The sequence below is a fragment of the Camelina sativa genome, chromosome 7 (genome assembly GCF_000633955.1).
Source record: "Camelina sativa cultivar DH55 chromosome 7, Cs, whole genome shotgun sequence".
In the NCBI taxonomy this organism is placed as follows: domain Eukaryota; kingdom Viridiplantae; phylum Streptophyta; class Magnoliopsida; order Brassicales; family Brassicaceae; genus Camelina; species Camelina sativa.
The window spans coordinates 5,700,517-5,727,710 of record NC_025691.1 but is presented as its reverse complement, the minus strand read 5'-3'; the positions used below and the strand labels follow the sequence as shown (position 1 = coordinate 5,727,710).

The window sequence follows — 27,194 nt, the reverse complement described above, 5'->3', positions numbered from 1 at the left end:
CTAGTATTTTTACAAGACTGAGATCAATCAACTAAGTAGAAACTAAAAATGATATTACATCAATTTACGAATTACGATATTTGTATTTTGTACATTTTTACTCAATGGTACTATATTTTAACTCGGGATGCGTGGAGTCAAGATGGAAAGACTTGTTTTGTTGATCTTCCGATGGTAAGTTAATTTTAAACACTTTACGAGTAGATGCTACATACGTTTACGAGGCTATTGGTTTCAGTCAATCAAAATGCAACGACTAAAAAAATTAAATTGTATTCGTATTATTGGGAAAGACTGATTTTGACCCATCCATTTGAAAATTTACCCTATTATAAATACCCCATCTTCTAAATTTCCATTTCTCAGTCACACTAATCTTACAATCTAGTGATTAAAGAATTTAACTAGGAACTAAAACTTCAGAGAATGGGAGGAAAAGGTGGTAGCGGTGGAGGAGGAGGAGGAAAAGGTGGTAGCGGTGGAGGAGGAGGAGGGAAAGGTGGTTCCGGTGGAAGTGGAGGAGGAAGGAGCGGCGGTGGAGGAGGGAAAGGTGGCGGTAGCGGTGGAGGAGGAGGAGGAGGAGGGAAAAGCGGTGCGGGTGGTGGAGGAGGCGGTTACATGGTAGCGCCAGGCAGCAGTGGGTCTTCTTACATATCAAGGGATAACTTTGAGAGTGATCCGAAAGGTTACTTTGATAATCTCCACGGTAGTGGACAGGGTAACAAGTGAATTTGGTCTTTATTGAATATCTACGAGGTGAAGATGCTATTATTACCAAAGTATATTATTATGTAATGAATAAATACAACGAGATTTTGCTTTACTCCCTCTTGAATATATGGTCTCTAAGTGAGTATCAACATGGATTATATCATGGAAGAAGTGTACATACAATTAGTGATTCCAACATTAACGTTTGCAAGACTGATTAGCAATTTGGTTCTCACTGACCTACAAGCTCTCTTCAGAGTTCATCCATTTCAATCGTTTAGTTTTGGTGAACATATATGGTCATGACACTGTTTTGGGTTGTATAGTTACGAGGAATATTGTAGTATGTAGTTATATTTGTAACAAAATTTGGTTTGCTACAAATTTGTTTCGAAACTTTTTTTGCGCCTATAGGGTGGTAGCAAAACACCGTTTGTGAGAAATCGTAGCAAATTAGCTACAAATTTGCTACAACTGTTATTGTATCTTTTTGCTTCAATTTTGTCTCAAAAATATTGTAACTGATTGTTACAACTTCTTACAAACTAAGTTGTGGTTAATAGTTACGAATACTACAAGTTTGTTGTGACAAATTCGCTACAATTTGTCATTAATAAAATTGTGTTAATTTGCGTCAATTTTGTTTCAATATTTTTGTAACAATTTGTTATTAATACCCACAAACTACCTTGTTGCTAATAGTTACGCAGAGCTACGTTTCGTACGAGCTACAAGCTAGAGGCGGATGGTATTGTAACGAATAGCCACAAAAAAATTATATAACACCATGCATGAAGCAAATAAATTATTAGCTAAATCTACCACTAAGAAACGTACGTGGAGAGGTGGGTGATACAATCCCACCAATATAGGAGAAATAAATAACAAAGCAATAACGAAACAGAGTATCTATTTTATATCTTTTAACCTAGTTGACATCGGTTCACTTCGGTTATATGCTTATCAAAGAGAAATAATGTGAATTCAGAACAATTATAAATGGTTCCTGAAGTCAATAAATATCGATGCTAAATGGTAGTGAACAATTATAAATGGTTCCTCACCACATAGCCCCATTTTGTCTCTCAGGATGAAGAACAAGCATGAGTCTCCAGGATTCAGCGGCAAGGAGAGCGTCAATTGTATTTTGGCCTGGGTTATTTCCTCTTCCACGCCCACGACCCATTCCTAGTCCTTGTGGTAGTCTCCCTCTTCCACAATTAACACCAACACCTCCAAGTCCACGTCCTCCACGTCCATCACCACCTAAACCTCCACGGCCGTCACCACCTCCACCTCCATGGCCGTCACCACCTCTAATAACAGCCTGCAACACATATGCACAACCATTCAAAAATCGAAACCGCTTCAACTAAGCTTGTGATGCCCCCAAAATCTTGAACTAAAATGAGTGATGAAAAACGAACCTTGAGGGAAAGAAGCAAGAGACTTGCCACAAGCACCTTCTAGGAACTCAACATCATCAGCAAATGAGGTAATACAAAAGAAAGATAAGAAAAACGAGAGCAAACGCTAAGAGATTTGAAAATAGAAGATGTTTCTCACCAGCATTCTCTTCAAGTGAAGCTCAGTTGCAATCCTCAGGTATACATCCCTCCCAAGTGAGTTATGAAACGTTACAAAAGGTCTTGCTTCCGCTCCACCAGCTGCTCCCTAGTTTTCACAAGTTCATCAAACCTAATCCTATACAAGAATTCAGTATTATGTGAACATTTGAGAGTGAAGGTAGGCCACAAACCTGAAGAACTGGAGTTTCAACCTCCAAATATCCAAAAGACTCAACTGTCTTGCTTATCTCTGAAACGATCTACTACAACAAAACAGAAGAAGAGTATCATTGATTTGTAAAAATAAAATAACTCCAACAATCTCAAATGACAATAAACTGGGAAAAATCTATTGATACATCGTGAGGTAAGCATTTTGTTTAGGGATTGTCCACCAAAGAAACTAAATGCGCAAATGAGAGTTCGAATATCCTGATAACATACTTTTGCCCTTCTCCGGAACACATCAGCCACTTCAGGATTAGCAATCATATCAACATACCTAGTAAGAAACACAGTAAGCAGAACTCAAATAAAACTTATAGACTTTCATTTAAGAATCAGACCCACCAATTTTACTTCGATAGAAGACAGAGCTCACCGTTGGCGGTAACGTTTATTAATATCAGTTAGACCATGATATTTGTCTGGCAGTGGAAGGAGAGATTTTGTGAGAAAATTGAAAAAGAATTCACACATATAGAAAGCTCCCCTGTAAATTTCAGAGACGATATAAACAGTTAGTAAACAAACCCCATAAACATTAAACAATGCTTCTCTACCAAGATTATTTATCTTACTCGAAGGTTCTACCTTTCTCTGTCCTCTTCTCCGTACTCGAAGATTCGTGTTTGAACTGTGAAACAAAAACACGAAAATCAAATCAAATTGGCGGAATCAAGAAGCGACGCAAAGTTAACGTCATTTTTTGAGAACCTTAACTACGTATTTAAGATCGTTTCTGTTTTGTGATACTAAGAAAATATTTGACATCATTTCTTAAGCGATGCTAAATTTAAATGATACTACCCAAAACTAAACGATGCTAAAAATTAATTCTTCCATCACTTAATAGCAATATTAAATATTTGGTTTCACTGGGTTTGACATTGCTTTTTTACAATTTTGCTACATGATTTTTTTTTTTTTTTTTAAATTGATCACTATTAATATCTCACCTTCAAAAAGTATTCTAAAACACTTTTTATCTTTTGTTACAATAATAAGTAGTAGCAAACTAAAAAACTATTATTTAAAAATTTAGTTACGAATTTACAATGCACAGTAGTGGATATATTTGTTATAAAAATGTTGTTACTTATTTGTAGCTAAATTACCACAATAATAATTAGTAACTAATAACTACAAATTTAGTTAGGATTGAAAATAGTACGTATATTTTTCACAAAAATATAGTCACTTATTAGTAGCAAATTATCAAAATCTTTATTAGTATCTAAAGTTGTCACTATTTCTCACAAATGGCTACACATTTGCTACAAGTTTTTTTAATTTAAATCTTGTCACTAATGTGTAACTAATGGTCGCAAATATTTGCTACAAATTATGTGTGTCACATATATTGAAGCTATATCATCCATATTCATGATATTTAATTATCACATAATCTCCTCCTCTTCATTGTTTGTGACAAGATAAAAGAGAACTGCGACGAATTAACACATGACAATAGCTTTTAGTCTTTACTTAACAATTACAAGAAACTAGAAACGAACACTTTTGATTCATGTTCTCACATGAAAATGGAAAGATTGGTTCTTCAGAGCGAGAGACCAGAAATTACCTCCCTCCTCGCTAGTGTTTGGAGGGTTCCTTTCCCTTCTAAAATTCAACATTTTATGTGGCAGGTTTTATTTGGATGTATTTCGGTTTCGACAAATTTGGGATAACGGAGTATTGCTTGTGATTTAGGATGTGTACGGTGTAGTGTTGATGCGGAAACAAGAAATCATGCAATTTTTGTTTGTCCTCCGGCCCATCAGGTTTGGGCTCTAGCACACGTGCTGGTGGGGCCAATATCCTTCCTGACGGATTCAGTGTATAAAAATGTTGATCATTTGTTTAGGGCAGCAGAATCTTGGGGCTCATGTTGCGGCTTTCCCTTGGTTTATGTGGTATATTTGGAAAGCAAGGAATGCACTCGTTTTTTGAAAATATTGTGGAGCGGCCGAAGGATATTGTTATGGTAGCAAAGGGTGAAGCATCAGCGTGGCAGCAGGCTCAAGCAGAGGTTGACCTGGAGACCTATCCCACTATCCCCGTAGTTTCAGGGATACTAGTTAGGGTGGCTACTGCTTCCCTCCCTACGGTTTTTTTCGGGATATCGTTGCTTTATAGATGGATCTTGGAAAGCAAGTGACCCGCTTGCATGTGCTGGATGGTGTTGTACCTTGTTCCAGACTGCGTCACCGATTATGGGAGCCAAGATTTTCCGGCGAAGTTTATCTCCATTACATGTTTAAGTTGAAGTGTTCCTTTGGGCGATGCGCTGCATGATCAGCCATGATTTCAGAGAGGTGGCTTTCTATACAGACTGTTCAGATTTGGTGAAGATGGTGTCTTCTCCTTCCGACTGGCCAGCGTTCTCGGCGGCGTACCTTGACGACATCAAAATTGATAGGGAGGAATTTTCATCTTTCTCTTTATCTTTAGTTTCTAGAAATGCTAATGTAAGTGCAGATTCTTTAGCATGCCAAGCGCGTACATCTCCGCATCAAGTTTTGTTTGTAAGCAACTTCCCACCCAATTGGCTCTTTTGAGCTGATCTTTTGTTGACAGAAAAAAAGATGTAATTGTTAATATAGGTCTTAAAAATAATATTCATAATACTACTGTTTAACTACAATTTATAATTTATATATGTTATATAGTGTTTCATAGAAGAATCATGAAAAAGAGAAAAGTTAAAGTATATATTACTACATATTTTTGATTATAATATATTGTTGAAATTATTTAAACAATATTGTGGAAAAAAGGATTATTTAAACAGTATGTTACTATAGTAATAAGACCATTATTTATAGCAAAGTCAACTATATATGGTATTTTCATTAAATAGTTAAGATAAATTATATATTTTTTATATTTTTTTTCTTTTTTGGAAAATAAAAAACTGATAAGTAGTCTAGAAAGAAAAATGTAAAATCTTACTTAATTATTTTGATAGATAATTTTATGTTGTCCTATATATTAATTTTATTGTCATCATCTAAAAGTAGTAGTTAACTTTAAAATAATTTATTAAAACAATATCACAAAACAAATATCTTATACTATAAGTTTAACCAGTTTTTATAAAAAAATCATGAAAAGAAAGTGTGTGAAATTTAATATATATTTTTATTTTCTATATATTGTCTCCATTTCTGATCATTTTAATATAAGTATTATAATTAGCAATGAATTAATTTTTGAATTTTCTGTTATATCATAGGGTGGTAAAGCAATTATGTTATGATACCATTATGTTATTTTTTTTTTTTCAATCGATACCATTATGTTTTTTTAGTACATATGTTAGACAATCAAACGATAACTTATAAATTACTATTAAATAAAAATTTGAGTTGTGTCTTTAATACAATATATATGATTATTGAATATAATGTGAGTTTTTTTATATATTAGAAAATCTTTTATATTTTTAAATTAGTCTATCATAATTAATTTGGTTGCAAATTTTACTTTGAAATGTATGAAACCATTTTAGAGTAATAGGACAATTAGTTGCAGCAAAGTTAATTAGATTTTGTATGTACTTTAAATAATTAAGATAAATTAATTAATTTATAGTTTGTTTTTTTTTGGGAAAAAAAACCTGATAAGTATTCTAAGAAAAAAAAGTGTAAGACCTTACTTTGATAGATAAACTATGTTGTCTTGTATATTAATTTAATTTTCATATATAAAATTAATAGTTAACAACAAATACTTTTATAATATGTTTGACAAAAAAAATTATAATATGATAAGTCCATTTAAAAATAATTTATTGAAACGACATCACAAAACAAATATCTTAAACTCTAAGTCTAACTAATTTTTAATAAAATTCATAAAAATAAAAGTTTGTCAAATTTAATATAAATATGTTTTTCTTCTATAAATTGTCTCTATTTCTAATTATTTTAAAATAAATAGTATAATTAACAATAAATTAATTTTGAAACTATTGTTTTCTGTTATTTCATGGGGGAGATAAAACAATTATATTATGATACCATTTTTATTAGTACATATGTTTTAAAAACAGTCAAATTGTAACTTATAAAATACTATTAAATACAAATTTGAGTTGTGTCTTTAATACATTACATATGATTATTGAATATAATGTGATATATATATATATTATAAAATCTTCTATATTTTTAAATTAGTCTATCATAAATTAATTTGGTTTCAGTTTTTATTTAAAGTATTAAACCATTTTCTATTTTTATTTGGTTTCAATTTGTTTATATTTTTTAGTTGGGTTGCTCAGTATTTTTTTAATGTTCTATGGTGTATGATTTCATTATGAAATATATTAGATGGTAAAACTAAAAAATGGAATGAATATATTTTTGTAACAATGTTGAAAAAAATTCAAAAAGCAAACCATACAACAATTATCTTTTTTTAACAAACTAAACACCAAATAAAATAAAGTCAAATAAAAAAAATAGAATTTTAAATTTAAAGTTAATGAAAATAGCATGTGTCATAAAAGTAGAGTGTCAAATGTCATATTGTTAGGAAAAATTAGAAAAAACGTTCTCTTGTTATATAAGATTTTAACAAGTCAAGATAGAAGTAGTAATATAGTTTTTAATGTATAAGTTAAAGGGTAAAAGATAGATAAATTAACACAAAAATTATGTATGTTAACTTTTAAATTTGGATGTGGAAAACGACAAAATATGGAAGCCGTGGGATAAGTAGATTGGACAAGCTGTCCAATTTGATTTCTTCGACCATACGATATTCACATATTAAAATATTCAAGAATATCGAACTAGTTTTGTGTATTATATATATTGAGATCATTCTAGATTACGTCTTGATTGGTGTTTGCGATATGATTGACGCGAGTATCACGTACGTGAACGATTTAGTAGTTATGCAACTAATCATACACTTATTTGTTTTTTAAATAAAAATTAGGTATCATGGGAAAGGAGAGAGATTTGTGCTGTCGAGTGGGAGAGACCACGCACTAGTGAACGAAGCGTCGGATTTTTTGAAAGAGCATTTACAGATTCCACCGTTTTGGCGTCAAGACGCGAATAAAGGAATGGTTCGGAACAGTGAAGGTCGTTGGATTCAAGCCGAGCGTCTTCGTTCTGAAGATCATCATTCTCCTGACGTCCATCACCATCTCTCTCAGCTTCGTCTTGATCATCCTTCTTAAAGCATACACACATGTATTATACTCGTTTTCCTAATCTGTAAATTTTTTGTGTCCGTCTTTGTCAATAAAAGAACTTAGAATCTCACCGCACGCACTTGCATGCTTTGATTGATCAACGTCCCCTATTTCTTAACCGTTAATTCATGCAGTTTTTATTTTTATTTTTACATTCTATGTCATTGCAAATTTGAATACATGTGTGTGAGCCGTGGGGACATAAACTGTGGCCGGAGGTAAAAAAAAAAAAATTCAATAAAATGAAATGTCAAAAAATAATAACTACTAGCTAGTAATATAACAATGTTGTCAAAAAATAAAAAAAACAAACAACAAACTATATATTAAAAAATCTTTTCCTTCCTTTCTTACAATATCGTTACCCAAACATGTGGACAGATGCTATGAATATCGGATCATGATGTAGTACTAGTGTGTTTTATATTAGATTGTTTTATTCTTACCGTTGTTTTTTTAAAATCAATACTGAGACGCTGAATTTTCAGCGATTATCAAAGCTCTGCTTCATTTGATTTTTTCTGTCGCTGCGACAGTGGCAACTCTTTATTTATCTGAAATGCATATCATCTTGGGCTTTTTATTTGTGTCGCAGTCGCTCCACCTGCAATTGGAAAAAGAACATAGCCAATGTCTATTTTTCTTTTTAAATTAATCAAAGTATGAAAGAAGCTTAGGTAAATTAATCAACGACATTCCAAGTTGCTTTCTTTTTTTTTCTTTTTAAATATCAAAATCACCTAAAATTCAATAATCAATTCTCAACAAATCTCAAAACCCAAATCCTAAAATCCCAAATTTAATAACCAAATCTCCTAAAAATTACAGTTAAATCTCTCAAAATTCTAAACTATTAAAATTTCAGTAAATCTCCTAAAATTTCAAGTTCAATATACACCCCCCTAATTGTCGAATGAGTTATTTGAACATCCAAAATCAAAGTCATCCTTTACTCTTCAAAAAGTTAAATTAAAAATATAGCAAATACTATGATTTAAAGATAAAATCACATAAACACATTATTGAATTGGGGTATATGTCCATAAAAATGTAATTATGGAATTTCTATGACATGTATATTATTTTTGTTTGTTAATAGACAAATAAAATTTAGCACAGCGGTTCTCATAGTAATTTACAAAGGTAAATATTAGTTTTAATCATTTTTTGTTTTTGGAAAACGTAAAAGAGTATTACATCAACAAATTTAACAAATCACCTCTTAAATAATAGAGAAGATATAGGAATGTATTTTAATTACATAAATAGTAGATTATACAGTTTATGTAAAAATAATATCCACGTCACAAATATAATTCATGAAAATTTCTTAAGTTTCAAATATCTTCAACTTAATTGATGTAAACAAATAATATATTTTTTTCAAGTCTAACCGAAAATATTATTGCGAAGGATATTTGTTGCACATCTACAAATAACTTTAGACTGTATAACAGTTAAGTTAAACTTGATTTTACAGTATAGATGTATAAAGCAAAGAATGTTGAGTAATGTAAACCAAAAGAAATAATCAAAATGCATTTTTTTTACGTACGCATAATTCGATTAAAAGTCTTTTCGTTTTGCTGTGCACAAAAAATTATTAAATTATCTAATTTTGGTTTACTACATGAACTTTCAAATTTAGACCAAAAAAACCATGAACTTCGTGAGAGGCTATTTGATATATCAATTTTTGTTGATTAATCATTGAAAACACCAAATATTGTTTTTTTTGTCAACCACACATTAAATTAAAAAACAACACCAAATATTGTTGATGAAACCAAAAACAACATACCGTTAAATGACAAGGTAACAGTCGTTGATTGTTCAGTTATCTCATTTAACAACATGTATATTTTGGCTTGGTCAATGATATCCCCCTTATAATAAACGGAAGTACACAACATTTTTTTGTAGACTATATAATTTTAATAAGTTGGTTACAAGTAGGTTATAAATTAATATGTTATCGATTAATTGGTTACAAGTTAAATAATGGATGCAACCTTAATTGTTTCCAAATATTTTAAAGATAATATTTTAAATTTATTTTCGGCAGATTTTATTGCTAGCCCACATTGTTAACCAATTTATTAAAGAGAATAAAAATATATTGTGAAGTACAAAAAAAAGAATAAAATTTTGGCAATTTATCACACTTAATCGTGATTTTCGAGATCTTATTCTGCAATTGAAAATAAAATCTTAATGAAAATCTTCCAACCTTTCGATATAAATCATGCAAATCTTCTTTCACCAGAATACATTGCTCATATTCATACCGAAAACACAAAATAAAAATAGCAATGGAAGGAATTTCAATCCGTGCTCAAGCACGGGTCCTAGAATATTTAATCCAATAAAATTATTAAAAACAATCATAAAATTTATATTAAAAACAATCATATAAAATGAATTTCAAAATTCTTTAAATGGCTAGTCAACAAATAGCTAGTCAACAAAATTTATGTATTAGTAGGGCTGGGCAAAATAACCGATAACCAAATAACCGACCGAAACCGAACCGAAAAAAACTAAACCGAACCGAACCGAAATTCTTCAAATACCCGAATGGTTAGTAAAAATCTATATCCAAACTAACCGAAACCGAACCGAACCGAACCGACAATTAAATGGTTAACCGAAATATCCGAAAACCTAGAAGATATCAAATATTATATACTTAATATTATGCAAAACTATAAAATAAACTTAAAATATAAATTATTTCTAGATTTAAAACAATTAAATATTTTAAATAATCAATATATGTAAATGTTATTATTTTGAATTTACAAAGTTAAATACTATTTTGTAAAATTGAATCAATATTTTTCCCTTTTTTGTATTTTTGTTATTGTATATTTGGTTAATTTTGGTTATATTCGGTTAGTTTTGGTTATATTTGGTTTATTTGGTTAATGTTAATATAATTTATGTTAGTTATGGTTATTTATTTAAATAACCAAACCGAAACCGAACCGAAAGAAACCGAACCGAACTAAACCGAAATTTCATAAATATCCAAATGGTTACTATATTACTATATCCAAAATAACCGAAACCGAATACAACCGAACCGAAACCGAATGGTTAACCGAATGCCCAGGCCTATGTATTAGCTAGCCTTCCATGAAATTCATGATTTTTTTTGGTCTACATTTGAAAAAGTTAATGTATTAAACGATATGTTTCCCGCTTTGACCCAAAAAAAAAAAAATGATATGTTTCCCGAAACGAAAAGGTGCGACAGGCTTTTTTATTTTTCTCCATCGTTACAGGTAATGTGACACTCAACGTTTCTCTCAATCTCTCCCTCTCCGCCGTTCACGTTTTCTCTCAATTCTTTCCCAGAGAGATAGAAACAGAAACCACCGGAGATTCTGAGTCACTCACGTCCTCAATCTCCGTTACTGTGAAAACAAAACAAATAAAAAATTCGAATTTTTCATTTTCTTGAGAATTAGAAAGTAGGATTATTTTAATGGTGGGGTTTTCGAGGCAAGAGAGAGAGAGTGAGAGAGATACAAAAAGGATGAGTTTTCAGGATTTAGAGGCGGGAAGAGGGAGATCATTAGCTTCTTTAATGAACATCAATGGTGGTGGTCGACAAGATACGACTCAAGCTGTTGCTTCAGGTGTCTTTCAAATCAATACAAGTGTTTCTACTTTCCATCGTCTTGTCAACAGTCTTGGTACTCCTAAAGACACCCTTGAGCTTCGTGACAAGCTGTAAGTACTAAGTAGTTCTCAAAGTTTTCTCCTTTTTCTGGGTTTATAAGGTTCTTGGAATGTAAAACTGTTTCTTAATTTCAGTGGTTATAAATGGTTCAATTTGCTTGGTTTGTGATTTGTGTGTGTGTGTTTTTTAGGCGCAAGACGATATTACATATCGGACAGCTTGTGAAAGATACGTCGGCTAAACTTAAAAAAGTCAGTGAAACTGATCATGAGAGAGGTGTTGATGTGAGTGTTTTTGATTTAAGGAATGATTCTTTGTTCTTCTCTTCATTTAGTAGGGAATTTGATGGTTTTGTTTTTTATATATTGGTGGTGGTGGGTTAGCAAAGGAAGAAGATTGTGGAGGTTGCAAAAGACTTTCAAGCTGTATTGAATGAGTTCCAAAAGGCTCAGCGTCTAGCTGCTGAAAGAGAAACTGTGTATGCTCCTCTTGTCCACAAGCCATCTCTTCCCTCAAGGTTTGATAATGCTCGTTCAAGAGTTTGTAAATGTTTTTATGTTTATTTTGTGGTTTTGGTGTATTAATTACTTGGCCTTGGTGAGATTAGCTATAGAGCCAGTGAGGCATATGTGAATGCAGAGAAGGATCCTAGGCAGCAGGCTCTTCTTTTGGAATCAAAAAGGTAAGTTGTGTACCGACAAAAGTCTCCATCTTTGTTCGGATTCCTGACGCATCTACTAAATTGGTTTTGTTACTCCTCGTGTTGCAGACAAGAACTTGCACTTTTGGACAAGAAGATTGCGTTTAATGACGCTAGTATTGAGGATAGAGAGCAAAAGATACAAGCAATGCAGCAGAAAATTGGCGAGGTGCATGAAATCTTCAAAGACATGGGAGTGTTGGTACACAATGAAGAAGCCATGATTGGTAAAACTGATTCTAAATCCTGTCATCCCAAAACGCTTACTTATGTCCTCGTATCCTCGTTCTAATACTTTCTTTTCATAGATGAGAATGCAGAGAAGTATCCAGAGCAGCAGGTTCTTCTTTTGGAATCAAAAAGGTAAGTTTTGTACAGACAAAAGTCTCCATCTTTGTTCGGATTCCTGATGCATCTACTAAATTGGTTTCTTGTTCCTCTTGTTGCAGACAAGAACTTGCACTTTTGGACAAGAAGATTGCGTTTAATAACGCTAGTATTGAGGAAAGGGAGCAAAAGATACAAGAAATGCAGCAGACAATTGGCGAGGTGCACGAAATCTTCAAAGACATGGCAGTGTTGGTACACAATGAAGAAACCATAAGTGGTAAAACTGATTCTAAATCCTGTCATCCCAAAACGCTTACTTATGTCCTCTTATCCTTGTTCTAACACTTTCTTTTCATAGAAGAGATTGATACTCGCATGAGTCGCATCCATAACTATCTCGCTAGAGCCTCCAAGACTCAACGATCAAATTCTTCACTGGTATAATATTCAAACTTTTCTATATATCATGAATGGGTTTTTTGGAGAATCAGACCAACTTATAAACTTCTTCTTTCCATTGTTTCTTTCATGCAGGCTTGCTTGCTCTTGGTAATTTTTGGTATCGTGCTCCTGATTGTCATTGTAGTGCTCGCGGTTTGGTTTTTCACAACTCATGAACGTATGGACAAGTGGCCCATAATCTATCAAGAAGTATAATGAGCGTATGTTTGTCACTTAATAGTGCTCATGCAAGGATTGAACTATTTTTCTTTTGTCCCTTAATATAGAGCATTTTGGTTTGGTTTCAGTTTCAGTAATATAGAGCATTTTGGTTTGGTTCAAAATTTAAATTTTTTTTGTGTTTTTTCTTAAAATTTTTTTTACTTGTTCTTTTGTGTTTTTTGTATGTTTGTGTTGGATTTTGTATAGTGTTATGGTTCAATTCCCTATCACACCTACAATTCCTGAACGCATATCAGACTAGTTAAAGTACAACTTCAAGTACTCGATAACTAACATTGCTTTGTGAAACGCCAACACGGAGTAGTCCAAGCTCAATGATAAACCTTGTGCTGTGGGCTTCAGAGTATGACGATACCCTCTTGTAGCTGCAATCCCGAAATGAAAGTCTTCATCAGGCTCAGTCTCACAAGTAAAAAAGCTTTTACCAACAGTGATCATACACTTCGAAGGATGCTCTTTCATCACAACATCCATCCCTTGCAATACATCACGCGGATTCAAAGACGTACTCCCTGTCATGTACTCTTTCAAGTCACGTAGCTTCAGCTCATTCACCTGCTTCATGGTAAATGTATAGCTGCTACCTCTCATCTCTTCAGTTCCCGGGAACTCCGCCTTGAATGATCACGTAGGCAGTTCAGCCGCGCTGAAAATGTTCTGACCATCATAAGTAGTCATAGCAAAGGGAAACTCTTGGGGATTGTCGGTGAACACCTTGTCCCTGACTATAGCTAGCTCAAACCTTGATATCTTCTTAGTAGGATTATCTTTTTTGATTTCAACATCATAATGTCTTATGACACTATCCGGATTAAAGTTGACTCTAAAATGATTGACAAATAGATTAACACGCCGCAAAACCACAACACCGCCTCTATCAGGTCGCTTCATTGGTTCTTTCCTATCAGTAGACGCTGATATACTCAAATTAAACCCTAGAGCTACTCTCTCAGATTAAAAGGTCACTGCAGTATTTAGGGGTCGAATTCCACAAGGACTCAAGTCCACACAATAAATTATAGAGTTTTATGAATTACACTAAACAAGATAATTTAAATTTAAAAGGTAATGCAAAATATTAAATTAAACTGTTGTAAATTCAGAAGATTAAAAAGCTAGGCTTAGGGAATTTCTCAAGAAATTACAAATTATTAAATCAAGAAATAATTAGGATTCAAGCAATTAAGAATAGATCTAGAACTCTAAACTCTTTTGTAAAATAAATCAGTTCTCACTGCAAATATTATCTAAATTTAAAACCAGAAAATCCAAATCTCTTTGTAAAATTCTAGGTTAAAATCAGCTTTAAAAACATGTTAGATTGTTCACAAAATTACTAAATCAAATCTCTTTGCAAGAAGTAATTTTGCTCATCAAAAGGTTTTATCAGAAAAATCAATTATATTCTCATATCAATTTATTTTCCTAAATTATTAATTCTAGGTGATCAATCAAGAATTAATGTGGGAAAACGGCTTTTTCATACATGGACAAAGCCCATGTGTTTGATTCATACATCGGACTATGGTCTGTGCGTTAAAATACATTGACTTTAAAAAATAAAAACTACATACCTAAACTATTGTTTTTGTGCTAACATATACAAAAACGTGGTTAATTAGTAACTCTGTTAATTTCTCCGTTAAGCCAATCTGACTTGGAATCCACGTGTGAAGGTAGAAGCAAACGACGTCATTTTGGTTTATTTGAGAGTGTTAATTTTTGCCCAAAACGACGTCGTTTCTCATTTGTCCCTAAATCTATCTCTCTTCCTCGAATCGATCTCTCTCGCAAAAGAACCCTAGCGTTTGGGGATTTCGGGGTTTCCAGTTAATCGGAAAAAATAGGAGCGGCGGAAGTTAATTGCGATGAATCTCGATGTTACCGATGAGACGAGAGTCGAAGAGCCAGTTCCTAGAAAGTAAATTTCTCCTTTTAACATTTCTGAATTTTGTTATTGTTGATCCGTTTTGCGTTTTAATGGTAGATGTCGATAGATAGTTTGAGTATTTGTTGTTCATAGTTGCATAGAGTGATTGATTATTAATGGGTCTGTTGGGGATACAAAAAATCTCGGTTCTTTATTGTTCCACTCCAAAAATTCACACAATTTTCTTTATTTTTTCAGCCCTGATGCTGATGATGATGCTACTTTCCAGATTTACCATGGTGGAAAGTTTGTCAATGCAGAAGGTAATGTGGCTATATATGTTGGAGGTGAGAGTCACACTCTTGAATGCAAGCCGGAAGCAGTTTTTACAAATATGTTGGAGTCTCTTGGGGTGTCTTTGTTTGGTCATAGGATCTGGTACAAACTTCCATTTGAATCTTGGAGAGAGTTGAAGCTGCTGTATAATGGGTCTGAGAATTTTCAGAGGATGTGTCTAGCTGCTATGTTTACAAAATCCGTTGAGCTATTTGTGGAAAAGGATGAGACATCTGAAGCAGATAATGGGGATAGAGGTCGTGATGATGATAATGGGGATAGAGGCCGTGATGATGATAATGGGGATAGAGGTCGTGATGATGATAATGGGGATAGAGGCCGTGATGATGATAATGGGGATAGAGGTCGTGATGATGATAATGGGGATAGAGGCCGTGATGATGATAATGGGGATAGAGGTCGTGATGATGATAATGGGGATAGAGGCCGTGATGATGATAATGGGGATAGAGGTCGTGATGATGATAATGGGGATAGAGGCCGTGATGATGATAATGGGGATAGAGGTCGTGATGATGATAATGGGGATAGAGGCCGTGATGATGATAATGGGGATAGAGGTCGTGAAGCAGTCAACGAGGAAAGAACTTGTGATGGTGAAGATGATGTTAGGCCAGGTTATGTTAGAGGCGGTGATGATGATGAGGAAGATGATGTTCGAAATGGTGATGATGAAGAGGAGAGTTGCGATTCAGAGTCAACTCCATTGAATTCAGATGATGAGGATGATGGCCAAAAAAGTATTAGATACAAAAAAAGAAGTGGCGAGATAAGATTGGGGCAGGTATTTGACAGCATACCGCTACTCAAAGAAGCTGTGGTTGATTATTCTNATTTTTTCAGCCCTGATGCTGATGATGATGCTACTTTCCAGATTTACCATGGTGGAAAGTTTGTCAATGCAGAAGGTAATGTGGCTATATATGTTGGAGGTGAGAGTCACACTCTTGAATGCAAGCTGGAAGCAGTTTTTACAAATATGTTAGAGTCTCTTGGGGTGTCTTTGTTTGGTCATAGGATCTGGTACAAACTTCCATTTGAATATTGGAGAGAGTTGAAGCTGCTGTATAATGGGAATTTTCAGAGGATGTGTCTAGCTGCTATGTTTACAAAATCCGTTGAGTTATATGTGGAAAAGGATGAGATATCTGAAGCAGATAATGGGGATAGAGGTCGTGATGATGATAATGGGGATAGAGGCCGTGATGATGATAATGGGGATAGAGGTCGTGAAGCAGTCAACGAGGAAAGAACTTGTGATGGTGAAGATGATGTTAGGCCAGGTTATGTTAGAGGCGGTGATGATGATGAGGAAGATGATGTTCGAAATGGTGATGATGAAGAGGAGAGTTGCGATTCAGAGTCAACTCCAATGATATCAGATGATGAGGATGATGGCCAAAAAAGTATTAGATACAAAAAAGGAAGTGGCGAGATAAGACTGGGGCAGGTATTTGACAGCATACCGCTATTCAAAGAAGTTGTGGTTGATTATTCTCTTCAAACAAGAAATAATGTGAAGTACACAAGATGGGGATCCGAGAAATCTGAAGTGAGATGCGCTCTTGGTGGTGGTTGCAACTTTCGAATCTACTGTTCTTTTCAAAAACTCAACAACATGTACCAAGTCATGACTTGTGATGATGAACATTCTTGTGTCCCTAACAAGTTTAGCAAGGTAGTGAAGGATGGAGTCATTGCTAAATTATTATTGAATGACATTAGGAGAAATCCTAATTACAAGCCAAAGGCGTTACAAGAAACATTTGAGGACCGTTACAACTTGGTGGTGACAAATGATTAGTGTAGAAAGGCGAAGGCTAAAGCAATAAAAGCCATACAAGATGAACATGATCAGCAATTTGTTCGACTGAAAGACTATCGTCTAGAGCTCATAAAGTAAGTTCATGTCCTATTTTAACTTTTGGAACTTGTTGTAGTTTGACTGTTTAATATTAACTTTGTTTCTTGTTTTTGACAGTTCTAACCCGGGATCAACTGTGGAGGTGGGGACAGTCCAAACTGATGATGGTATTGAGAAGTTTGACACATTCTACGTATGCTTGGCAGGACTCCGGAAGACATTTAATGCTCATTGTCGACCCATAATTGGGATAGATGGTTGTTTCTTGAAGAACAATGTCAAAGGTCAGCTGTTGGCAGCTATTGGAAGAGATGCCAATAAACAGTTCTATCCGGTTGCATGGGGTATTGTGCCTATTGAAAATACAGAGAGTTGGATTTGGTTTATTAAACTTCTTAAAGCAGACTTGAATCTGGGTGATGGAGAAGGATTTAGTCTCATCTCAGACCGACAGAAGGTATGTTAACTTATCTACTTGTAATGCAATATATAATATGAGTTTAACATCTAATTGTAATGCTATGATATAACTTTTTATAGGGCTTGCTTATTGCTGTGGAACAAGAGTTGCCCAAAGTAGAACATCGCATGTGTGCTCGCCACATATATGGGAATCTAATCTCTTTGCAAGAAGTAATTTTGCTCATCAAAAAGTTTTATCAGGAAAATCAATTATATTCTCATATCAATTTATTTTCCTAAAGTATTAATTCTAGGTGATCAATCAAGAATTAATGTGAAGAACAACCTAAGATGAAGATCTAGAAAGATAATGAATCCTAAATAAATAGATCTAATAAATCAGAAAATCCCTGTGAAAAACCCTAAACCTAACAAGCAAACTACTCAGACATGTTTAACATAATTCTGAATAATAAGCAATGGAAATTAAAAGAGTAAAAGGGAGTTCAAGAATTCTTCTCTCAAAGCAGATCTCTCTCTCCAAAGCTCTCAAAATCTCACAGGGTTACAGGAAAATAAAACTTGCTAGAAAATAACTTCCGGGTTTTAAAAACCTAAAAATACTATTTATATGTCCTAAAACACGTCAGGGACTTGTGTTGCAAATATGAAAAACTTCGGGTAATTTTGTAAAGCTTCCAAAACTTGGCTTCTTTCGTAGACAAAACACGGTGTCGACCGATGCTAAAGCAGTTTTGATCGACACTCCCTCTTTGTTCTGACTCCAAGTTCGTTTCTTCAGGAGTAATGCTCCTAAATGATCCAAATTGCTCCATTTTGCTCCATCCATGCTAAAATCCTAGAAAACCTGTAAAGACTCAAAAACATCCTAGAAAACAAATCAAAAGACTCTAAAAGACTCCTTATATCATGGTTAAAAACCACAAAAACCATGATATATCAACTCCCCCAGACTTAGCATTTGCTTGCCCTCAAGCAAAACATAAGCTTAGACCTGTGAAAGAGGTTTGAAAACTGGGAACTCACTCAATTGCATGATGATTCTTATTCGCACTCTTCATTTACCTGACTCAAGAACTTACTTCTTATACTTAACAATGATAAGCATCAACATTCCTTACTCAAATCCCACAATCCTCTGGAATCTCAAGTCTCACCATTGTCATCTCATTACATAAATTAAAGCAAGTACAGGTGAGTTCTTACCTTGGTGTATCAATCAGTGGCATATGGACTCTCTTCAAGCCAAGACATTCTTCATACATCTCCTTTCCTCTCCCTTTTCTCACTTCAAAGGAGTTGATTTCTCCCAAAAAAATTTTCTTTTCTTTTTTTTTTAAGCAAAGATGTAAGCGAATACCGGGGTCATCGGTAATTTACCTACCTCTCTAAACTGATCAAAATCATCTCATCTTTTATTCTCTTTTTTTCTTTTCTTTTTTCTGATCTTTCTTTTTAAAGTACTGAAGGGAAGAGAGAGGGGAGACATACTTTGAAAAATTGCATTGTCTTGTATGGCCCAAAGAAGAAGTCTAGTCCACTGATTTCCAACCCCAAAGTAAGAGATTAAGTCCGGTTAAAATCCTGATAAAAGTTGAGACAACGTTGGTTTAACCAGATATCCATTGAATAAGGGCTTTCAGGATTGTTGATACAACTCATAGTCTTTCTAAGCTTCAGTTCTGAGATCAAGCATTAACAAATAATCATTAGAGTGTTAGCCAAATAAGAGAAATCATTAATTAAGATTATAATTCCCAAAGACAAAAAGAAAATTTTTGAAAAATTTGAGTCAAACTTTATGGTTTTGACTGACACAGNAGGAAAATCAATTATATTCTCATATCAATTTATTTTCCTAAAGTATTAATTCTAGGTGATCAATCAAGAATTAATGTGAAGAACAACCTAAGATGAAGATCTAGAAAGATAATGAATCCTAAATAAATAGATCTAATAAATCAGAAAATCCCTGTGAAAAACCCTAAACCTAACAAGCAAACTACTCAGACATGTTTAACATAATTCTGAATAATAAGCAATGGAAATTAAAAGAGTAAAAGGGAGTTCAAGAATTCTTCTCTCAAAGCAGATCTCTCTCTCCAAAGCTCTCAAAATCTCACAGGGTTACAGGAAAATAAAACTTGCTAGAAAATAACTTCCGGGTTTTAAAAACCTAAAAATACTATTTATATGTCCTAAAACACGTCAGGGACTTGTGTTGCAAATATGAAAAACTTCGGGTAATTTTGTAAAGCTTCCAAAACTTGGCTTCTTTCGTAGACAAAACACGGTGTCGACCGATGCTAAAGCAGTTTTGATCGACACTCCCTCTTTGTTCTGACTCCAAGTTCGTTTCTTCAGGAGTAATGCTCCTNCAAAAACGTAGTTAGTAGATAACCTCCCCCAGACTTAAACAACACTGTCTCCAGTGTTATCAAGTAAGAGGAAAGCTAAAAGAAACAAAAACGTATTGAAAATTGTAATGAAAAGATGAACTGTTCTCGGGTTACCCAGCGGTGGCGACCGACACCATTTCAGTGTCGATCGACACTCATCACGAATGGTGTTTTTGGCCGAAACTCCTTGTTAGCTGCAGATAATTGTGTTGATGGATCAATCCTTGGATGATTATTTTGTTAAGAAGCACTCAAACACAAGTTAAAAGCAACATGATAGATAGACAATTCATAATTTCAAACAAAATTCAAACAAAAACTGACTCAATGCAAAAAGAAAAATGACTCAAAAGGAAAAGAAAAACCTAGAAGTGGGTTGCCTCCCACTAAGCGCTTGTTTTCGGTCATTAGCTTGACTGTGTTAAAGCTCAGGCATCGGGTGGAGCAGAACATGGCAATACATGCTTCCGAGAGAATGTCCTCTTCATCCAAGGTGGGGTATAAGCAGTAGAAGAGTGAGGTCGACCAAGGACATGAAGAACAGGACCAGGGCGGGAATTTGGGACGGGTTTGTTTCTTTTATGTCCTGCACAATCATCAACAGAAGAAACAAGCGCTCTACGATAATCTCGTGGCTTGGTTAACTGCGAAACAGTTTTTGTACCTTTGAAGTTTATATTGATGATAGGAGAAGGTTTGGGTGCAGAAGATGCATACCTTGGCCTTACCTGAGGACTCTGCAGTGTGGAGTGTTGAGTTGACTGTTTAGGAACAGGTTTATGACTTGGAGCATCAGTTTTGGACAAGTTCGGTCTCGGATGTGGAGGAGTGTCGACCGATGCTGATATGGTGTCGGTTGACACTAAGCCTGGTGCTCGAATATCAGAAACTTCCTCAACAGAAAAAGTTTGTCCATCAATAGTAGGAGCTCTCCTCAGCTTATGCATCTCAAAGTTCATACTTAAATCATCCACATTCAATGTTATGTGTCCCTTCTGCACATCTATGACGACACCAGCTGTAGTCAAGAAAGATCTTCCTAAGATGAGAGGGACGTTAGGCTCTTTATCATACTTCAGCACCACAAAATCAGTGGGAATCATGAAGTTTCCAACCTTAATTGGAATATCCTCTAAAACACCTTCAGGAATTCTTCGGGATCAATCAGCTAAGATAAGAGATATCTGAGTCGGCTTAAAATCTGTCATCCCAAGTCTCAGAGCAACAAAATGTGGCATCAAGTTGATGCTAGAGCCAAGATCACAAAGTGAGTGAGCAAACCTTCCTGTGGAGATAGAGCAATCAAGTACAAAGCTTCCAGGATCTGGTAACTTCTTTGAAATCCTACTCTGGATCATGGCACTCACTTTCTCAGAGACAACTACCTCTTTCTTCTTCTCTTTCTTCCTCTGTGGAGGCTGGTTCAGCAGAATTGCACTGACATCTTTTGTAAGTAGTGCTCCTTCCTCAGGGCTCAAACCATTGGATACCATTCTCTTCACATACCGCTTAAGTGGTGGTGAAAGCTTAACTGCATCAATCAAAGGCATCTCTATCATCACCTTGTCCATCATTGCCTTGCATCTAGTTTCCTCCATCTCCTGCTTGGATCTTCTTGGCTTAGGAAAAGGAATCTTCGGTTGGTACACCCTTTCAGCAGCTGTTGGAACCTGAGATTTTGCAGTTTTGGGTTCTGTCTGAGAGGGGTGTCGACCGACACCCAGGTGGTGTCGATCGACACCATCATCTGACGTTGAATTTTCCAACTCGGGTTTGGCCGATTGCTCTCCTTTTTCTGTAGAAACCATTTCACCATCATTCTCATCTCTCACTGATATGACATTGCAAGCATGTTTGGGGTTTGTCCCCGTTCTTCCAGGAAGAAAACCCTCTTGTCTCTTCACAGACCCAGCAGTCTGCGCAACCTGATTCTTTAGCTTCTTAACATTGACATTCAATACGTCAATTCTTCCAGTAAGCTCTGTGTAAACATTGTCAATCTTCCCATTAAATGTCACAATCAAATTCTCCTAACCTTGCAAAAGTTGCTCTAGCATAGCCTCCATCTTACTCTCAGAAGAAGTCTGTGGAGGAGACTGATAAGATGAGTTCCCATAGGTTCTAGTATAACCATTGTTCTGTTGCTGCTTCTGGTAATCAGGTTTGGGAGTATAGCCTGAAAAGTTCCCATTATAAGGTCTGTTGCTTTGTTGATTACCGAATATCTGACCCTGATTTCCATAGACAAAGTTGACATCTACTTCTTCATTCCCTGTCTCAAGTGGTGGCTCAAATTTCTCAACTTCAGAAGCAAAGTGAACCGATTTCTTACCCACAAGAAGATTATGCACTGAATCTAGCTTAGCATTGACTGAAGCAAGCTGGTTTGCATCAAATCCTCCATGCATTCTCTTCCTTTCAGCATCTACCCTTTTAGTGCTATTGTTGGAGGCCAGATTCTCAATCAAATTCTCAGCTTCTGCTGGATATCTCGTCTTGAAGTTCCCATGGCTGGCAGCATCCAAAGCTAACTGATATTCCCTGTCAATTCCTCTGAAAAAGATACTTAGCAATTGCACTCTTGAGAAACCATGGTGTGGACAATCCCTCTGATAAGCCTTAAATCTCACCCAAGCTGCCTTTAAAGCTTCATCAGGTTTTTGCTTGAAAGAGAACAGCTTGACTCTCAGCTCATCTGACATTGCATCATCATAGAAATAATTCAGGAAAGCCACCTTGATTTGTTACCAAGATGTCAAAGATCCAGCTGGCAACTGCTTCAACCAATGAGATGCTTCTCCTGCAAGTGAGTATGGAAAAAGCTTGCAGTAGATGTAGTCTTCACTCACTCCATTAGCTTTGATACTAGTCACCAGGTCTATAAAGTGTTCAATGTGGTCCAAAGGCTTCTCATGGGGCAGGTTTGAGAAAGGTATCTGCCCAACTAGCTGGAAGTATGCATGCTTCAGCTCAAAGTCATTCCGAGGGAATGGAGGAGGAACAATAGCAGACCGGTTCTCATACTCAAATCAGCTCTGTTGAAGTCTGCAATGGTCCTAATCAAGTCTCGGTTGTGCTCCTGTCTTCGAACCGTATTCTAGACGTGGTTGGCAGCTCCACGTACGTCTGCTGGAGGCGGGTGTCGATCGATACCCTCTGGTTGGCGTCGATCGATACCAAGGTTAACCTCCTCATCGGCAACAACTTGCTGGTTAACAACAGCTTATTCGTTGACAACTGGTTCAACAATCACATTACCCTCTACATCAAACTTTTGGCCCTGCTTATTGCGCAAGTGGCCCTCTTGATCTCTCAAAGCACCATCCTCATCACGAACCATAATGATTGTGTTAACCATCTTCAAGGATTTGGCTGCTTTTCTGTTTTCACGCTCTAGCTTTCCCAACTCTTGATTTGTAAGCTTCACAGTAGGACCAGTCTTGTTGTTCCTTGTGTTAGGCTTATTAGGCATGTACCTGAAACACCAAAGAGAAGAAAAACAAAAACGTGTAAGTAGAAAAAAAAAAATTTAGACGAAATTAAAAACTCAAATCTAATGGTAGATCAAAGAGTCTCCGGCAACGACGCCAACATTTGATATGCTCAAATTAAACCCTAGAGCTACTCTCTCAAATAAAGAGGTCATTGCAGTACTTAGGGGTCGAATTCCACAAGGACTCAAGTCTACACAATAAATTATAGAGTTTTATGAATTACGCTAAACAAGATAATTTAAATTTAAAAGACAATGCAAAATATTAAATTAAACTGTTGTAAATTCAGAAGATCAAAAAGCTAGGCCTAGGGAATTTCTCAGGAAATTACACATTATTAAATCAAGAAATAATTAGAATTCAAGCAATTAAGAACAAATCTAGAACTCTAAACTCTTTTGTAAAATAAATCAGTTCTCACTACAAATATTATCTAAATTTAAAACCAGAAAATCCAAATCTCTTTGTAAAATTCTAGGTTAAAAATCAGCTTTAAAAACAGGTTAGATTGTTCACAAAATTACTAAATCAAATCTCTTTGCAAGAAGTAATTTTGCTCATCAAAAAGTTTTATCAGGAAAATCAATTATATTCTCATATCAATTTATTTTCCTAAAGTATTAATTCTAGGTGATCAATCAAGAATTAATGTGACGAACATGTTCCGGGTTTTAAAAACCTAAAAATACTATTTATATGTCCTAAAACATGTTAGGGACTTGTGTTGCAAATATGAAAAACTTCGGGTAATTTTGTAAAGCTTCCAAAACTTGGCTTCTTTCGTAGACAAAACACGGTGTTGATCGATGCTAAAGCAGTGTCGATCGACACTCCCTCTCTGTTCTGACTCCAAGTTCGTTTCTTCGGGATTAATGCTCCAAAATGATCCAAATTGCTCCATTTTTCTCCATCCATGCTAAAATCCTAGAAAACGTGTAAAGACTCAAAAACATCCTAGGAAACAAATCAAAAGACTCTAAAAGACTCCTTATATCATGGTTAAAAACCACAAAAACCATAATATATCAGGCGCAACTTGTACAGATGGTCTTGGATTCATCACTTCAGCAACTGTCAAATTAATATACAAACAACTCTTAGCTTAAACAAAAAAATCACATAAATATGTCTGATGATTCATAATTAAGTTGCAATCATTTATTGTAATTGTTTTATGAAATTTCCCCCAAACTCAATTCCCAAAATTGAAGCTATGAATATATTGAGAGCATACCAGAAACGGGTTCAGAAACCACGACGGAGGTGGATGGAGAAGCCGAAGCTGGAGAAACATGTGGGTTATGACACAAAGCTCCCCTACTGGCGCCTCCAGCATGACTTACTTGTGTCACCTGAGCCTGCGGCGGCTAAGGAGCCGCCTGTGGTCGAGGTTGCTGAAACTGAGTCCCACGACCATTGTGACCAGATGGAGGTCCCCACTGACCCTGGCTTCTGAAATCATGTTGCTCACCACGACCTTGACCACGATTTTCGCCGTCTTGCTCTATGCCGCGACCACGACCACGATCTCCGCTGCCATAACCGCGACCACAGTTTCCTCCTCTTCCGCCGTAACCACGACCTCCACCACCACCATCGCCACGACCTCCGCCGCCTCTACCACGACCATCACCACGATCACCTCGGTAACCACCACGCTCCAATGGATTAGGATTTGATTGGATCGTAATGGGAAGACACTTTAGTGAAATAAAATAAATTGATTAAACGCATTGAAGAAGATTGGTATCACGGCGACGAAGAAAATAAATCTACCAATTGATTAAACAAAACTCTTTTGATTTGCTTTGTCCACATAAGATGTGAAAAAAAAAAGCTGACATGTATTAATTGTTTTAGTTTGATAGATTGTTGATTTTTTCTGAGGTGTCAGTTCAATACTGAGGCTGATGTGTCAGAAAAGGAGAGCAACACATTGTACTTTTATTGTATTGATGATGATTCTCTTTAGATATATAAGACAACTAAATCGGTTAATCTTTCTTATGACATGTATCTTCTATAAATTAAAAACTGACGAGTTTAATCAAGATATGGAATTTAAGTAATGATCATCGAATGACTAAGAACTAATTAATAGTTGGCAACGACAATGGAATTAAAAGCGAGAGAACGACAAACAACGTTGTGAAGAGAGAATGTTTAACGATGAGGTGGTGGGCTAGTGGTTCTAACCTTGGTGGAAGAGTCATCCTGTTGGTCTAGGCCAGAGATCGATTTTTCCCAAGCGCAAAATTACTCAGCTTTATTCCTTTGGCCACATGGGTATGTGCCAATTGCTTACGGCCCATTTGCATACCTGGTAGAGACCCTACCCGTGGAATATCCTCTCCCCCAAGAGATTAGTCTCGGAAAAAAATGTTTACCCTAAATTTTACTGTATAATGTTTAAAAATATATAGTCTTCAATTTTCTCCAAAATTGTGAGGTCGTAGGCCAAAATTTCTTTTATTCCCATTGAGGCACGGCTCTCTGTATGTGAACGTGCATTTGCACACAAACACCAGACGAGTAATATGCATGAATCTTTCATCATGACTCATGAGGTATTGATCTTCCGTACCTACTCACTAGTCACTATCCAATATATACTCCTACCCCTACAATCAAAAAAAAAAAACCCCTACAATGTACATATATATTAGTAGTATTTTTTACAAGACTGAGGTCAATCAACTAATTAAAAACTAAAAATGATACATATATCAATTTACGAATTAGGATATTTATATTTTATACATTTCTACTCGATGGTACTATGACTCTATTTTAACTCGGGATGCGTCGAGTCCAGAGGAAATACTGGTTTTGTTGATCTTCCGAGTCCCGAGACTCGAGTTAATTTTTTTTCCACTTTACGAGTAGATGCTATATACGTTTACGAGGCGGTTGGTTTGGGTCAATCAAAAATGCAAAGACTAAATTAAATCGTATTCGTATTATTGGGAAAGACTGGTTTTGACCCATCCATTTGAAAATTTACTGTTATAAATACTCCATCCTCCTAACTATCTTATTTCAGTCACACAATAAATCTTACAATCTAGTAAAGAATCTAACTAAGAGCTAAGACTTGAGAAAATGGGAGGAAAAGGTGGTAGCGGTGGAGGAGGGGGAGGGAAAGGTGGTTCCGGTGGAAGTGGAGGAAGGAGCGGTGGTGGTGGGGGAGGGAAGAGTGGCGGTGGAGGAGGAGGGAAAAGCGGTGGCGGTGGTGGGGGAGGCGGTTACATGGTAGGGCCAGGCAGCAGTGGGTCTTCATACATTTCCAGGGACAACTTTGAGAGTGATCCCAAAGGTTACTTTGATAATCTCCACGGTAGTGGACAGGGTAACAAGTGAGTTTGGTCTTTATTGAAAATCTATGCACTGAAAGATGCTTATTGTATTGTCATAAAAATTAAGCTAATGAATGAATAAAATTAGATTTTGCTTTACTCGTCTTGCTACCTTTTGAATACGTATATGGTTTATAAGAGAGTATCAACATGGGTTATATCATGCAAAAAGTGTACAATTTAGTGATTCCAACATTTAACGTTTGCAAGACTGATTAGCAATTTGGTTCTCACTGACCTTTACAAGCTCTCTCTCGAGTTCATCCATTTCAATCGTTTAGTTTTGGTGAACATATATGGTCATGATATTTAATTATCA

General features: G+C 35.4%; 3 protein-coding genes and 1 long non-coding RNA gene across 5 annotated transcripts in view; 2 read left to right on the top strand and 2 right to left on the bottom strand.

The window, feature by feature from the left end:
- On the top strand, nt 5-26,925 carry LOC104700427 (glycine-rich protein 5-like). Its single transcript, XM_010415947.2, has 4 exons — nt 5-725; nt 15,967-15,971; nt 23,012-23,031; nt 26,619-26,925. The coding sequence occupies exons 1-4, from the start codon at nt 427-429 to the stop codon at nt 26,877-26,879; spliced, it is 585 nt and encodes a 194-aa protein (XP_010414249.1). The 5' UTR covers nt 5-426; the 3' UTR covers nt 26,880-26,925.
- LOC109125581 lies at nt 2,525-2,947 on the bottom strand. The gene is made up of 3 exons (XR_002032696.1): nt 2,881-2,947; nt 2,724-2,781; nt 2,525-2,539 (listed from the first exon to the last, which is right to left on the bottom strand). It is a non-coding gene; the product is annotated as an uncharacterized LOC109125581 (long non-coding RNA).
- Nucleotides 3,950-27,194, bottom strand: part of LOC104700428 (photosystem II reaction center W protein, chloroplastic) — a 28,179-nt gene continuing 4,934 nt past the window's right edge. Inside the window, exon 3 of the mRNA XM_019227494.1 lies at nt 3,950-4,036. The gene's annotated coding sequence lies outside the window, so the exon portion shown is untranslated. The remainder of the gene's footprint in view (nt 4,037-27,194) is intronic.
- On the top strand, nt 10,964-13,194 carry LOC104700426 (syntaxin-23-like). 2 transcript variants are annotated; one of them, XM_010415945.2, is made up of 9 exons: nt 10,964-11,448; nt 11,589-11,682; nt 11,782-11,915; nt 12,006-12,080; nt 12,168-12,325; nt 12,407-12,461; nt 12,548-12,705; nt 12,787-12,866; nt 12,963-13,194. In XM_010415945.2, exons 1-9 carry the CDS (start codon nt 11,201-11,203, stop codon nt 13,083-13,085), a joined length of 1,125 nt encoding a protein of 374 aa, XP_010414247.1. In that variant the 5' UTR covers nt 10,964-11,200; the 3' UTR covers nt 13,086-13,194. The 2 variants fall into 2 exon arrangements, with proteins under 2 accessions (XP_010414247.1, XP_010414248.1); XM_010415946.2 differs by having other exon boundaries at nt 12,790-12,866; nt 12,963-13,177.

Bases quoted from the DNA above. Each gene is read 5' to 3' on its own strand.
- LOC104700427 (XM_010415947.2), top strand. From the start codon at position 427: ATGGGAGGAAAAGGTGGTAGCGGTGGAGGAGGAGGAGGAAAAGGTGGT. The intron at 23,032-26,618 runs GCAGACCGGTTC...CTAAGACTTGAG, and splicing joins GGAATGGAGGAGGAACAATA to AAAATGGGAGGAAAAGGTGG.
- LOC104700426 (XM_010415945.2), top strand. From the start codon at position 11,201: ATGGTGGGGTTTTCGAGGCAAGAGAGAGAGAGTGAGAGAGATACAAAA. The intron at 12,326-12,406 runs GTAAAACTGATT...TTCTTTTCATAG, and splicing joins CAATGAAGAAGCCATGATTG to ATGAGAATGCAGAGAAGTAT. The intron at 12,462-12,547 runs GTAAGTTTTGTA...CTCTTGTTGCAG, and splicing joins CTTCTTTTGGAATCAAAAAG to ACAAGAACTTGCACTTTTGG.